Source organism: Gopherus flavomarginatus, chromosome 2, assembly GCF_025201925.1.
Source record: "Gopherus flavomarginatus isolate rGopFla2 chromosome 2, rGopFla2.mat.asm, whole genome shotgun sequence".
Lineage (NCBI taxonomy): Eukaryota > Metazoa > Chordata > Testudines > Testudinidae > Gopherus > Gopherus flavomarginatus.
In genome coordinates, this window is record NC_066618.1 from 161,896,260 (window position 1) to 161,909,294 (window position 13,035).

Below are 13,035 nucleotides of genomic sequence, written 5' to 3' on the forward strand. Positions count from 1 at the left end.
GGGGCTGGGGCACATGACTTACGAGGAGAGGCTGAGGGAACTGGAGTTATTTAGTCTGCAGAAGAGAAGAGTGAGGGGGGATTTGATAGCAGCCTTCAACTACCTGAAGGGGAATTCCAAAGAGGATGGAGCTTGGCTGTTCTCAGTGGTGGCAGAAGACAATACAAGGAGCAATGGTCTCAAGTTGCAGTGGGGGAGGTTTAGGTTGGATATTAGGAAAAACTTTTTCACTAGGAGGGTGGTGAAGCACTGGAATGGGTTACCTAGGGAGGTGGTGGAATCTCCGTCCTTAGAGGTTTTTAAGGTCAGGCTTGACAAAGCCCTGGCTGGGATGATTTAGTTGGGAATTGGTCCTGCTTTGAGCAGGGGGTTGGACTAGATGATCTCCTGAGGTCCCTTCCAACCTTGATATTCTATGATTCTATGTGCACGTGGGCTGAACAAGTGACTGAAGCAACATCTCCTTGGACTCTGACCTAGAGAAGGTGTTCCTGGCATAGTGCATGATGCTGTCGAAATCATATGTCTCGCCCAGGGACTCCACCTCTTCAGGCTCCATCTTCAAGAAGTTATACTCCTGCCCTGCGGAAACCGGGAGAGACGGAGGCATGAATAAAGCAAGGGAGGCAACAGCGGGTGGGGAAGGGCTTGGGAACCTGGATAAGCCACGAGAATGGGCTGATTACTGCCAGCTACTTCCCAGTTCCATCCTTAAGGGTGCCGGGCGTGGGGCAGAAGGGAAGGGGAGGATAGACAAAGAGGGAAGTGGAGAGGAGTGTAGAAGAGAGGAGTGCAGGGGCCTTTACCTGGTTGGATATTCTCCCGGACGATGGACACATGGTCATCCCGGTCTGGGCGCGTGTGCTCGTGCCAGAAGCCGATGACGTGACCCAGCTCATGAACCACGATGCCGAACTTGTCACAGTTTTTGCCAATGGAGATGGCCTGGGGTCCCCCTCCTCTGTGGCCCACATAGGAGCAGCACCTGGGGTGGGTGGGGAGGAGGAATAAGAGCCCCATCGAACCCCATGCGTAGCAGGAATGAGATCAGCCAGCCAATCAGCAACTCTCCTTAACTCTTTGATCACTGCCATTTCCGAGGGCAGGGCTCAGGGAGAGGTGCTGATATGCCAGTCTCCAATGGGTTAATGGCCTTAAAGCTATGCACTGCCCCTGGCGCTAAATGGTCTGGGGTTAGAGTTAGGGCTTCATCCATCATCCTAGGATCCCTAGATGGGCAGGGGTCTGCAATCGCATGATAGAAGGTTGGGAGTAACCTGCACTTGCGAGGATACACCTACCTCATCCTCCCGTGACCGAGGCACGTCTGAGAGTTGGGTGGAGAAGGAAGTGCCCCCCCTCTGACCATGGGGAAATCATGACTCTTTGAATGGTCTGGAAATCAGCAGGACCGTAAGTGTTAGCGCTGTAATGTCTCCACAAGAGACAGTGCATCTGGAAAAGCATTACCCTCTGGAAACTTTGAATGGCCTGCCCAGGTTTTATTTAAATGAAAGCCTGTGCGACTTTAACGCGAGTAGGGTCTAGTCGGAAACTGGGAAGGCTCAGCACTTCCCACAGGGCTGAGAGGCTGCAGCTGCCTGTGGGATGGAAAAGTGAAAGCTGCAAAAGTGAATGTCACCAGCAAGGGGGGGAAGCTGCCCCAGGTGGGATGGGGGAACCAGTCTGGATGGAGTAAGACCTGGCCTGGATCTTTGCCTGGGACCAGTTTGGGGTTAACGCTTAAGAGCAATTGTGTTTCCTTTCTGCAGCTCTGCGCTCCGGCCGGGACCACAACTAGAACAGCCAAAATACCACCAGGAAGGCTCCTTGGCCAGACTCCAGAGGCTCTGAGAGCTCTGACGAGGTCTGCCTGAGCATCCGCACCGCTGGTTGCTGCTCTGAACTGAACCCCAGGATGCACCCACCACTTGAGGCCGGCAGGGAGAACTCTGCACTCGGTGGGCCAGACTGCTTTACCTCCCCTGAAGTCATTGAACATACCCTGGTCTATACACCCATTAAAGTCAATGGGGAGATCCTCACTGGCTTCAGCGGTTGTTGGCCAGTTCCCAATGGGGTCAGAATCTGGCCCCGTGGCTCAGGATGCATGGACATTTCCTGGGTGATGGTTCTAACATCTTGCACTTTGTGATCTGTCTCCCTCTCCCCTGCGATTAGAGGTGGGTCCTCGGGGAATGCCCTATGTTTGTCTACTCCTCTCCTTAAAGATTTGTGGAGTCAGCCAAAGCCACAGCGGGCTGAGTAGCCAGAGAGAGGCGCTTTCTCCTTTTGGAAGCCTGAATGTGCTGCCAGCAAATCAAGGTAAAATGTGTACTTTAGGGCCTGATCCTGTGAGGTACTGGGCACCTCCTCTCAGCTGTTCAGTGCTCTCAGCTCAGCATGCAGGCTTCTAGCAAATCCAGCTGTCTCATTCAACAGTGCATCTTATTCTATGGCTATGCACGCCTGAGGTGGAAGAGGAAGAACTGGATCTGAACAAAGCAAGCAACCAAGAAGCTGAACCCACTGTCGCTTAACGAAGGGGTGAACGAATCCTAGGACCTTGAGAGAGCCATGCTTTGGCATTGCTACTTATGCTGGCCAATAGGGGCTGCTCCGGAGCATGACCGAGTTCATCACTCCTGCTCCTCCACCTCTGCAGTGCACCAAGTCCCTGCTAGTCTCCCACCAAGAGGCTTCATTCCTGGGTAATGAGCAGGGCTCCTGGTTGTTACTGTCTGGCTGTGGGAGGAGGGTGGTTTCATTGCTCCTCCGTGGATCAACTCTGCTAAACCAAATACTATGCCCCAGAGGATTAATTAATAACCGTGCTTTATTGCATATGTACCACACACAGGTACGAGGAGGAGAAGCAGCATTCATGCAACTCCAGCACTCGGGCTGGGGAGCCCCAAGCAAAAAGCTGCTTCCCCAGCTCACCATATCTGCTGAGCACAAGCAGCACCTGCCATGCTGGGGAGCAGCCCTCCTTCCAGCTAGAGTTGCCTTCTGCCTTGATGTGGAGATGGAATAAAGCAGGTTGGCCCCATCCTGTCTACCCAGCCTGGACAGCCCAGGATTGTTCCATTCACTAGGCTAGCTGAAGGCCTGCAGAATCCACCACTTCCCCTGGGGAGGCTGTTTCACAGCCTGATACATCTCCCTGTCAGGAAACATTTGCTGAGCGCAACCTTCATCTTCCCTTGCTTAATTTAATCTTATTTCAGCCCCCACTCCAAAGACTCTGCTCCTTTCTCGCTGATTATGTGGACAGCTATCACATCCCCCACCTACTTTTCACTGCTGCTTCACCAGCACAATCAGACTGGGTTGTTTGAATCCATCCTCATTGTTCTACCATATTTTCCAATTTGCAGGCATATGCACACTGTACACAAACGGGTCTGTGAATCACAGGAACATAGGGACCACCTAACTGGGTCAAAGCAGAGCTCCACCTAGCCAAGAGTGTGGTCTCCAGCAGTGACCAGCACCAGGTGTTTCAGAGGGTGGTGCATGAAACTCTGCAAAAGGTGGATGTAGGATAACCTGCCTTCCAAGAAAAGTTTCTTCCTGACCTTCATTAGTTAGAGGTTGGCACATGCCCTGAAACATGAAGATTTCTCTCTCTTCCCCAGCTCTTGTTTTATTTTTTCTTACTACTAGGACTCTGATTAGTCTTATTAGCCATATAAAAATCTCCAATCCTTTTTTCAACCTGCTAAACTCTTGGCCTCAAATATATCATGCGGCAATGAGTTCCACAGCGTAAGTGTGTGGCAATGTGTTTCCTCTTATCCTGCCAGGAGGGCCAACTTGGGAAACCCCAATTTGTATTGCTATATTGAAAGGATCTTTGCACCCAGCTCCTTAAAAAAGAAATTCCCAAATCAGGCACAAAGGGCAAGATCCTCAAATTTATTTAGGTGCCTAAGTTGCATTTATTTCAATGGGAGTTAGGGGCCTAAATACCCTTTGATGATCAGGACCAAAGTTTCTACTGAGCTGGGGCAGAGCAAATTCTGCTAGGCAGCATTTCAATGCCCAAGATACCTAACTGGGTCTAATTAGTGCTCCCACAAGCCACCACTCTGTTCACCGGCAGCTGAGTGTCATCACACAGGGGAGGAGTCCACCCCTATCTCTGAGCAAATGGATTCCTGCCACATCTGGCCCTAGAGCCTGACCTACCCCAGCCTGGCACTAGAGCAGAGCACTGACACACTCTGCCTCTGCTGAATGATCACAAGCAATGACCCCAACAGACGGGACTGCATCGGAATGGCACATGGGGTCTGCTTCTAGCACTGGGCCTGGGCCTGCAGCGAGAAGACCTGTGAACTTTAATGAGACCGCCTGGGTAGGCAAGGGCTGCAGGATTGGACTCCATAGCATGCAATGGTATGTTATGGACTTGCTCTTTCAAATGAGGGAGAGTCAGATAAGCAGCATAGTCTAGAGTGGGACTCCAGAGATCTGCATTCTATCCCTGGCTCTGCCACTGCGCTGCTGGTTGACCTTGGCCAAGTCACTGCCTCACTCCATGCCTCAGTTTCCCTTCCTACTTTTTGTCTAGTCCTGTCTATTCCAACTGTAAGCTCTTGAGGGCAGGGACTGACTCTCACCATTGCATGTACAGCACCTAGCACAATGGGGCCCCAACACAGATTGTGGCTTCCAGGCCTTGCTGTAACAAAAATAATAAAATTTCCACTGGCTGCCTGCAACTTGGAGGCCTGATTCTCTCCTCACATTTACACTACATAGCTACTTGACTTCAGCAGAGTTACACCAGTGTGAGAGGAGAGTCAAGCCCTTTGCACTGCCAAGCCAGGCACATTTCAAACTTGGCTCTTCATAATTTTCTGCCACCTTTCCTCTGAATTCCAATTTGCCAATGTCTTTTATAATTAAAATCATAATTCTTAATCCAAGGCCCTCCTTTCGCCCCTTCCATTGGAGGATCTCAAAGCACCTTACAGAACGAGTCCTCCCAGTCCCCTGCAGGGCAGACCTATGCTGTTATCACTACTGGGCAGATATGGAAACTGAGGTCATCCAGCAAGTCAGAAGCAGATTAGAGCAGAAGTGCTTTAATCACTAGACAATGCTGCCCTACTTGTTAGGCTGGGGCTTCCAAAGGGGTCCTATGGGAGCTCAGTTCCTACTGAATTTCAAAGTGAAGTAGGTACCTAACTCCCCTGGTCCACTTTGAAAATCTCAGCCTCAATTCCCAGTTTGGGCAATTCTGTCCAGCGCACAATGTCCCCTTGGGCTCTAGTGAACAAGAACCACCTCCCACCTGGTAGCGGCCTCAGCCCCACTCACCCACATGGCCTGTGCGTGAACACTATGTAGCTCTCCTCAGCATTGCGCTCCAAGAAGGTGACGCAGGTGTGCTTCTCCCAGTGGCGCATGGCCTGTCGGAAAATCGCCCGCTGGCTGCCTGCAAGAGAGGCCAGGAGTTCAGCTCCTTACACTCTAAGCCCCATGGGCTTTTTGTTCTCTGTTTGTACAGCACCTAGCACCAGGGGGCCCTGGGCTGTAACTAGAGCTCCCAGGTGCTACAATAATAAATAATCACAATGGGTCCTGCTGAGGTGGGTGAGGAGCAGCACAGGAATATGTCTGAGCCGGACCTGTCGCAGGGGTCCTCAAGCACCTGACAGAGCAACGCGCTGGAATGAGCAATGATCTTTCACTCTTACGTGGCACTGCAGGGCCGGATTTTCAAAGGAGCCCAGCACCCAGCAGTTCCTGTTGTTCTCAGTGGAAGCAGTTGCATGCACAGGTCTCTTACCAAGTGAGGTAAGAGTCATCATTACCAAATTCAGGACTGTGAAAAATGCATCACAGACCGTGAAATCTGGTCTTTTGTGTACAGTAACTCCCCACTTAACATCCTTTCACTTAATGTTGTTTCAATCTTACGTCCCTGCTCAGTTACAGAACGTGCTCTATTTAAAGTTGTGCAATGCTTCGCTGTAACGTTGTTTGGCTGCCTGTTTTGTCCACAGCTGGCAGCCCCCCTATCAGCTCCCCTATTCCCCCCTCACAGCTCCTCCCACCCGCTGGCAGACTCCATGGATCAGTGCCTTCCCCTTCCTCCCCCGCCTCCTGTCCACAGCAATCAGCTGGCTTGCAGCATTCAGGAGGGAGGATGCAGGAGCAAGGACTCGAGGCGGACATTCCCCCTCCCTCCTCTGTCCTTCAAATGCTGCAAACCAGCTGATTGCCACAGGCAGGAGGCAGGGGAGGGAGGGGGGAGGAGTAAGGATGCGGTGTGCAGAGTAAAGGAGTGGGGAAGAAGAGGTGGGTTAAGCATGGGGGCTTGGGGGAAGGGGTGGTGTGGGCAGGCTGAGGGTTGAGCCCCCTCCCTTGGTGCTTGCAGAGTAGAGGAAGCTGCCACTGCTGCTGCACAACCTGCTTCTCTTAGCCTGCAGCACCTTCAGCCTCCTTGCCTGCCTCATTGTCTCCAGTGCCAGTGGGCTGGGCCTGTGTGGGGTAAGGCGGGGGCACCTCCCAACTATTGTACTGTACTGTACTGTATGGCAAAAAAAATAAATCCTTGGAACCAAAACCCCTCATTTACATTCATTCTTATGGGGAAATTGGATTCGCTTAACATCATTTAACTTAAAGTCACATTTTTCAGGAACATAACTACAACGTTAAGTGAGGAGTTACTGTACTTTTATCCTACACCACACAGATTTCACCAGCATTTCTCAAACTGGGGGTCCTGGCCCAAAAGGAGGTCACAGGGAGGTTGCAAGCTTATTGTAGGGGGTCATGATATTGCCTGCCTTACTTCTGTGCTGCCTTCTGAGCTGGGTGGCCAGAGAGTGGCAGCTGTTGGCAGAGTGCTCAGCTCTGAAAGCAGCACCCTGCCAGCAGCAGCGCAGAAATAAGAGTGGCAATACCATACCATGTCATCCTTACTTCTGTGCTGCTGCCTTCAGAGCTGGGCAGCCGGATAGTGGCAGCTGCTGACCAAGGGCCCAGCTCAGCAGCACAGAAGTAAGGGTGGCAATACCATACCAGGCCATCCATACTTCCACGCTGCTGCTGGTGGCAGCACTGCCTTCAGAACCAGCCTTCCGGCCCGCAGCTGCCACTCTCCGGCTATCCAGTTCTGAAGGCAGTGGCGCCGCCAGCAGTGTCGCAGAAGTAACGGTGGCAATACCACAACCCACCTCCAATAACTGTGTTACCCACCTTGCCCCTTTTGGGGCAGGACCCCTACAGTTACAACACTGTGAAATATTTAAATATCTGAAATCATGACATTTTTAAAATCCTGTGACCATGAAATTGACAGGGCCCTAGTCATCATCACCCCCATTTTAACAGACAGGGAAACTGATGCACAAAAAGGGGAAGCCACTCATATAAAGTCCCATAGCAAGTTGAGGGCAGAGCTGGGAACAGAACCCAGACGTCCTGATGCCCAAATCCCCTGCTCTAACCACTGGACCGCACTGCTGCCATGTCGGAGCCCTTCTCTCCTCAGCAATAGAGAATGAGAAAGGAAAACAGCTTGGCAATGAAATGTGCGCTCCTGGAGTACTGACCCGGCGGGCCCAGCATGTGCCGATCACTCCCACTCACCACTGAAGTTCCCGCTGATCACGTAGGGAATGACCCCATCCGGCCACACCCTCTCATGACGGGAAGTGGCGGCACGGCGGCTTCGAGACTGAGCCTGGCCCCGCCTCCATTGCCTCTTCTGCTGCCTCCTGAACTTCAGGCTGGTGCTGTTGGTGCTGGTTCCTGGGGGCATGAGAGCAGCGAAGGCAGGGGGTGTGACCATGGAAGCGTCTCATTTAGTCCTGGTGACCTGACTGTCCCCAGGCCAAATTCCTCCCTGGTGTAACACCACTGACTTCAGTGATGCCAGCGATGGACCTGGCCCAACGAACCCAACACACCAGAGCAATCAATAATCCCTGCTCCATTACTTCTGTTCTGAGGGGGATGAATCCAAGGCCCAGTTTGAGGGTCATGAGAACAGGGACTATGATGAGACCATCGAGCTCATTTCAGGAATGAGTCTACTGCACATTTCACAGTGGAAAGCCAGGATGTGACCACCCCGCTAGCCCAGATTATAGGCAGGATGGACTAATTACTCGTCTAGCATGGCCTTCACCAAAGCCACCAGTTCTCTACAGCGCCGAGGAGACAGCGGCTTTGGTCCCTCTTGAGCTGGATCGGGATGGGGCAGAGCAGAGGCCAGCTAGTGCCCCCGGGATCTCAAGCGACGTGTGCTTGGCTTGGGAATCACAGCCGTTCCAAAATTTTGCCTGTCTCTGTAAGAAAATGAAATAAAAGCAGCTGTGGCGCACCAAGTTCTTTGTCTACAAATAGTTTGGAATGCTGCCATCAAAGGGCTCATGGAAGATGCTGCCTGTCGGGATGGGCCAGGGTTGCGAAGGGACATGGCGTGGCAAAGGTCGCACAGATGGGCCCCCTGCCAAGGAGACGGTGCACAGGGCTTGCTGATTTTGCGATGGACAGTATCCAGGACAGAAACCAAAGAAGAGCGAGTTGCCACCGCCCCCACGTCTGTGGGAAGGGCATAGACACTGGGGTTATGCTGTGTCCCTAGCTCTGCCCTGGGACCCCTGACTGGTTCATAGGAAGAGATTTTTCAAGAGTGACTTTGGGTGCCCAATTCGAGATGCCTTAAAGGGGTCATGTCACCAGAGGGCAGGGGCTCTGCACTGTCTGAAAGTCAGGTTCCTTTGGACGGTGTCAGGCTGAGCACCTGAGAACAGAGGTATCCCAAGGGCTAATCACTTTACAGAATCTCAGCCAGAATGGACCATGGGGCCCACTTTGCGTGAGGCACGATGGTGCATGAGGTAGGAGAAATGACAGATGGAGAAAACCTGTTAGCTCCCGACTGGTCCATTGCCCCCGGGGCCCATGGCAGGACTGTCTCCTCTATTTCCCAGCACTTTGCCTAGCCCAGCTATTACAGTTCCAAGCAATGGGGCGTCTGCTCTTCTCTTTGGGGAGAGTCTCCCCACAGCCTAATAGATCCCACTGCCAGGGAGACAGCAAAACTTGAGGATAGATCCCCAGGAACTCCAGGGGAATGTGAATGGTTAAACAGCTTCCCTGAGGTGATTATGGGAATTGGCCCTGGTGAGCTGGGGTACCTTTGTCTTAACCCAAACGGACATGCAGCCTGCAAATATTATCAGTGGAGCCATGCCAGAGGTGGCTACCCCCTTTTCAGTCGGTCTCAGGACTAGCAGCTGAGCTAACAGTGGAGCAGCTTGCAGGGCTAATGACCCCTGCCTCTCAGCAGGATGGGTGGTAGGGTCTATCCAATCCTTCAGCGCTGGCCAGGCTGTTCTGTTTATCTTCGGTATGGGGCGGGGAGGATGAAAGAAAGGCAGGAGAACAGGGCTGGGGAGCCCTGGCGTTAGGGTTGCACCAAATGGCTCCTATGCACAAGTCACTAGTTAAAGGCTTGTGGTGAACAGAGCTAGAGCAGGAGGGTCTGTGATTTGTATGTGGCACAGAAAGAGACTCCTGGAGATGGCGAAGTGTCCTTCCTACCTGTGGCTCTCAGGGCTAAACCAGCCAGCTCTTTGGGGGCAGGGATTATCCCTTTGTTCTGCGTTCGTACATCACCCAGCACAATGGGTCTTGGTCCAGGGCCTGGGCTCCTAGGTGCTATGGATACTACAAACAATCATGATATCAAGCATCTGAAGACGTGGGGGGTAGGGGGGGATGTATTAAATCTACATCTTGCTCCTTTTAAGAGAGCTACAACAGAGGCCCCGCCACAGGCAACCAGGACATGAATAATAAGCCTCTGTGCTTCCCATCACTCGAGCTCAAAGCACTGAGTCAAGATGGGCAAGTGTCGCGATCTCCATTTCCAGACTGAGTGACACAGGTAACATGACTCACCCAACGTCACACAGTATAGCAGTGGCAGAGCCAGGAACTTGGGACCTCCTGACTCTCAGGCCAGTGCCCTACCACAGGGTCAAGCTCTCCCTTCTGACAGCATCCTAAAGCCAGGCATTCCGCAGTAACGAATACTGGGCTAATGATACAGGATGGAGTGTTCAAAGGGGCTTTCAGGGAGCGGGGCTCCCAATTCCCATTGACTTTCCCATCAGGACTGTTTGAAAATTCCAGTCCATGATCCCGTCTTCTCAAGGTGCCCTAGGTCAAGCCATCCCCTGCCCTTTGCTTTGGGGACTCTCCCTCCGTTCCATTATGCAGCATGCCATGCGACACTACCCGCCAGAAATCATTTAGAAAAGTGACCTCAGTGACCACCCCAGCATCAGCGGCTTAGCAGATGGGGGCAGAAACATCCCGCTGCTTTGGGCCTGGGGAGCACTTAGTAATCCTACCAAATAGCAATAACTGTGAAAGACTTTGGCAACCCCACTCTTCTCCAAACCTCCTCGTGTGCGGCGGCATCTAAAGGAAGTACCAGGAAGAGACCAGAGTAAAGAGCTCTGGCAGCTTAACAGTCAGTACCGCTCTTAAGGTGCTACTGTACCTGAGGTGTTAGTGGCTGTTTTCTCAAAGGTGCGGCGTTTGAGGTCCACGAGTCGGTCCACTTGGAATAACCTGAGATCCTCCTCGTCCAATGCTATGTCTCCCAGAAAGGCAGCTAGAAAATGGAAAAGGGGACAGGCCAGTTATGGGGCAGAAGTTGTCAGGGTTTTAATTCTGCTGCCCTCTGAGGGTAGGCGTTTTATAAGGGGACCACTGGAGTTTGCAGTCATGGGATATTATTCAAGCTGACAGCTTGGGAAGAATCAAGAAAAAGATCAGATACTCAAGGCTGGGTTTTCAAGTGTCCTGGAGCCACTGCTGAGCCAGATTTTCAAAAGAGCTCAGCTCCCATTGCAATGCTTACAGGTGAAATGTCCAAGTACGTGGCCTTTTGCAGAACCTATGTCTCACTGAAGGTAGAAAACGGAGACTTTCAGGATCTCAGTGATGCACAGGGTTTGTTCTGGCCCTCTGTCACCAGGAAGGCTAAGACCAGCACCTAGCTGCCAGAGCAATCAATGCTCTAGAAACGGGGCTTTGGGGTCTTGGTTCCAGGGTCCCGTATGGTACCAGAATCATAGCTCAAGTAGAAGGGGCAGGAAAGTGACGGACAGCTGGTGATGACTTGTAGGCATCACAAGATTGCTCTTGTGAGTCTGTCATGGAGTCTTGCTATATTTGGTGTATTTCTCAAGGCACTTTCTGGCCACAGATGAACATGGTTAGGTGAGAATCTCCACTTTCATTTTAAAAAAAAAAAGGAAGTTTCTAGCATTTATGGTTGCAGAGAAAAGCTTGAAAACAGGACCTGAATGCACTCTAAAGGCCCAGACATAAAGAACTAAAGAAAAATAACCCAACAGTTGCTGGGTTTTTTCCCTCCAAATCTCATGATTTGTAAGCAAGGCCCATGATTTTTGGGACACAACTCATGATTTATAAAGGCTTGACATATGCAATACTGCCAGCATATATTTATTCTCCAGGATTATTAGTTCAGAATATTCCACTGGACCTTCTGAAAAGAACAAAGAGGCAGGGGGTTAAAGACTGGAGATCCAATTCTCTGTTACACCAGCACAACGGGGTGTCAAATGCTACCCTTCGGAACTGGCATCTTACAGCCACTTGGCACTGGTGCAAATGACTGCACAAAGTGGACAGTGCAGAATCAGGCCTCTGGACGTGCAGCTCAGAGGGTGCCTCATGGATACAGAGATTCCAGGGCCAGACGGGAACACTGTGATAAAGCACAGGGCAGAGAATTCCACCCAGCAGCCCGGTGAGTTAGGAGTCCAGTGCACATGCTCTAGTCTGTTGGATTCTCATTGCTACCAGTAAATCGAGCTCAGATCAACCCTATTTCCTTAGCCGCACAGCAGCTGCAGAGTGCCCTGCAGGTTTGGGTCGGGGCACATTTGCCAGCTCACGAGGGACACTGATAAACATTGTAAACGATTGGAGGGGGAGACAGTATTTGGTGTCCCATGACCTGCCCATGGATTCTCTTGTGCACAGGCACCTCAGCCCGTGTCACAATCCCAGATAACCGACCTCAGAAAACACACCACTGGGGCAAAGTGCAGCTCCAGTCCAGGGATAACTAAGACAGATTCTCTCTCCATTTCTCCTCTTGCCCAGCCTCTCCTGAGTCCCAGGACAGGAAAGGTGAGGAGTTAATCTCCGCCTCAAATGCACCTCCCAAAGAATGCAGCAGGGGTTTCCTCTCCTCTCCCCCTCCTTTTTAAAAATGAAATCACAGTGAGTGCAGGGAAAGCGGCAACAAAGAAGACTGATGGAGATGGAGCACGCACTGGTGCTCTGTGCTCCACCATTGTGTCGGATCACCAGCTCTGCAAGCAGCAGCAATGCTCAGACATTTGGTTTGGAAACAACAGGCCTCCGGACTTTTTTATTAATTATTATTACACAAATTGTTTTAACCCGGAGCTTCTTTTGCACGTTCCCTCTTTGCACCCTCCTTTTTCTTTGTGTCTGCACACACACACCAGTCTACAGCCAAGGGATACTCAAATAACCTCGGCTTCCTCTGTCAAAGAGAATAGAAACCATATGGTACAACAACTGAGAGATCACTGGTGCAAACACGGCCTCTGCCTCCCTCCTTCCCCACAGCAAGCCTGGATTCAGCTTCTTTGCACGATGGACACTGTGGACAGCAGCACCAGAGTCACAATGGAGGCCCTCAGAGGCTGGGGGTGGGGGCCCTGTGCCTGATTTGCCAGCCTGGGAGGAGAGGCAGTGGGGCTCCAACATTCACAGGGGAGATGGGGCCCAAGTTGCAAAGTCTGGATTCAGATTTTAAACACATTTTAAGTTTGGATCTAAGCTTGGGGCTGTCCTGGAATAAAGATTAGTGGCCCAAGTGCATTGTTCAGATCTGGGAACTGATCCAGTGGTTTGGTTCGGGTCCATCAGGAGCTGTGAGCCAACCCCTGAGCTCACGGTGCAGCCCCCATTCAGGCAAATCCC

At 51.7% G+C, this 13,035-nt stretch overlaps 1 protein-coding gene across 3 annotated transcripts in view; it reads right to left on the reverse strand.

Annotated features, from left to right (window-relative positions):
* Window positions 1-13,035, reverse strand: part of BMP1 (bone morphogenetic protein 1) — an 87,620-nt gene that overhangs the window by 41,811 nt on the left and 32,774 nt on the right. For all 3 annotated transcript variants that reach the window (XM_050939891.1, XM_050939892.1, XM_050939893.1), the window contains exons 2-6: window positions 10,544-10,657; window positions 7,615-7,776; window positions 5,332-5,449; window positions 807-985; window positions 477-582 (exon numbers count right to left, since the gene is read on the reverse strand). In XM_050939891.1, coding sequence (XP_050795848.1) covers window positions 477-582; window positions 807-985; window positions 5,332-5,449; window positions 7,615-7,776; window positions 10,544-10,657 — 679 coding nt within the window. The remainder of the gene's footprint in view (window positions 1-476; window positions 583-806; window positions 986-5,331; window positions 5,450-7,614; window positions 7,777-10,543; window positions 10,658-13,035) is intronic.